The 1,721-nt window shown below is 48.8% G+C and overlaps 1 protein-coding gene across 1 annotated transcript in view; it reads left to right on the top strand.

The window, feature by feature from the left end:
- Positions 1-732, top strand: part of MRPL46 (mitochondrial ribosomal protein L46) — a gene marked incomplete at its 5' end in the record, with an annotated part of 2,076 nt that extends 1,344 nt beyond the window's left edge. Inside the window, one exon of the mRNA XM_010187309.1 lies at positions 290-732. Coding sequence (XP_010185611.1) covers positions 290-540 — 251 coding nt within the window. The remainder of the gene's footprint in view (positions 1-289) is intronic.
- Between the last annotated feature and the right edge of the window lie 989 nt (positions 733-1,721).

Here is a 1,721-nt window from a genome sequence, read left to right as displayed (position 1 = left end):
TTCGACCTGTAGCAGTTCTTGTGGCAGATGGGTGATAGCAAACGCACGTGTCCCTGCTCTTCAGTGTGGGTTGGTAAGGCTTGCTTGACTCCAGGACAAATTGTTGGTTTTCTTCCATGAGAAAATCTTAAAATTGGCAATACTTCTGTTAAGAAGGACCAGCTGGTCTGAAACAGGCACAAGGAGTGGCTTATGCTGTCCTGTTACTGCAGGAGAGCAGTTACTGTTGCTCTATGTTCTTATGTCTTATTTTCTGTTTTCTTTCTTTTGCTTTGCTGGGGTCTTGCAGGAGATCACATTCAAGCCAAAATCCTGGGGAATGCGCCATATGGGATTTACAAGTTTAAATTCCCCAGGGCCATCAGGACTGAGGATAATGTGGGAGCCAAAGTGTTCTTCTTCAAAGCCTTCCTCCAAAGCAGCGATTTGTCCCAGGCAGAGCTGAAGGATGATTACCTGTGGGTCACGAAGGATGAGCTGGGAGATTACTTGAAGTCGGAATACCTGAAAAAAATCAATCGATTCCTTCTGGACTTGTAAGCCAGAGGCTGTGCTCCAGCAGATGGGGAAGATGTGGGCTGCGGCTCCAAGGAGGAGCACAGCTGCTGCTTTGCGTGGTCCGTGTGTATGAGGTGTTAACTTGAGCTCTGGAGGATAATTTGCCTTTGCTTTATTTCCCAGTTCTCTTCACCGGGCCTGTCCTAAATAAATATTAAAACTTACACTATGAAGCGAAGCTCTCCTCAGGGAGTTCTTTGCTCTTGTTGAATCCTCCTCCACCTCTTCTGGAAGTGCACGTTGTTATCTTTTCCTCTCCCAAATGTGTGATTCCCTGGGGCTGTGGTAGCTGGGAGGCTCGCACTGTTCACCAGGCTCCTGTCATAGTCTAGAGCTCAACTGGTTGAGCAGCAGCTCTGGGCTGAGAGGCTCGTTTTTGGTGGCAGGGAAGGCTGCTCTAGCATTGCTGCCTCTTGGGAGCAGTCTCAAAGGTAGCTCTGGGGAGTTATCCGCTCCCATTCCTTAGGACAGCACCACTCACCCAGCACAGCGAGGTCTGCCTCAGCCTGACCCTATTACTCCAATTTCTTTATTAGAAGATCTATATAAGTATATGGTGCTGTTTCACCTCTCTGGGGCCGGTTCTATTTCTTGGAGGGCTTTTTCTGGTTGTAAATGTTGCTGTTTGGTAGTCAGAGTGCTGGCTGGACCTTGCAGAGAATCAGCCTGCCTTGGTGGCCGGGAGAGCGGGAGGAAATAACAGTCGTTAATCACTGGGAGAGAGTTCAGCCTCCAGAGGTGGAACTGGAGATTGCTGTATATATTTTATCAATCCTTTGGGAGCTGTTGAGCTGCAGGCCTCAAATTAAAGCTATCCTTAATCACTCCACAAGCCATTGGGATGGGAGGGTAGCACAACAGCCTTCTATTTTCTAACACTGGGCAGTTTGGAGCTGCAGGCTTGCCATAAATTACAAAAAAAACCCAAACAACTTGGTTTCTTGAAGCACCTTTGCAGGCCTGGCAAGGAGGCTGTGTCTGCAGTGAAGAGCACTTGCAAAGAGGAAATAAATACAGAGAGTATGTGCCTGAAAAACTGCAGATATTTTGGCTTCTCCACTGCTGAAGGGGAGACTATTGCCTTCTCCATGACTGAAAGCTCCTGCAGAGGGGAGAGGTGAGTCCTTCCCCTCAGGCTGTGCCCCACCAGCCTGGGGGGCCAG

Source organism: Mesitornis unicolor, unplaced genomic scaffold (genome assembly GCF_000695765.1).
Source record: "Mesitornis unicolor isolate BGI_N332 unplaced genomic scaffold, ASM69576v1 scaffold5816, whole genome shotgun sequence".
NCBI classification, from domain to species: domain Eukaryota; kingdom Metazoa; phylum Chordata; class Aves; order Mesitornithiformes; family Mesitornithidae; genus Mesitornis; species Mesitornis unicolor.
This window is presented reverse-complemented; position numbering and strand designations above follow the sequence as displayed.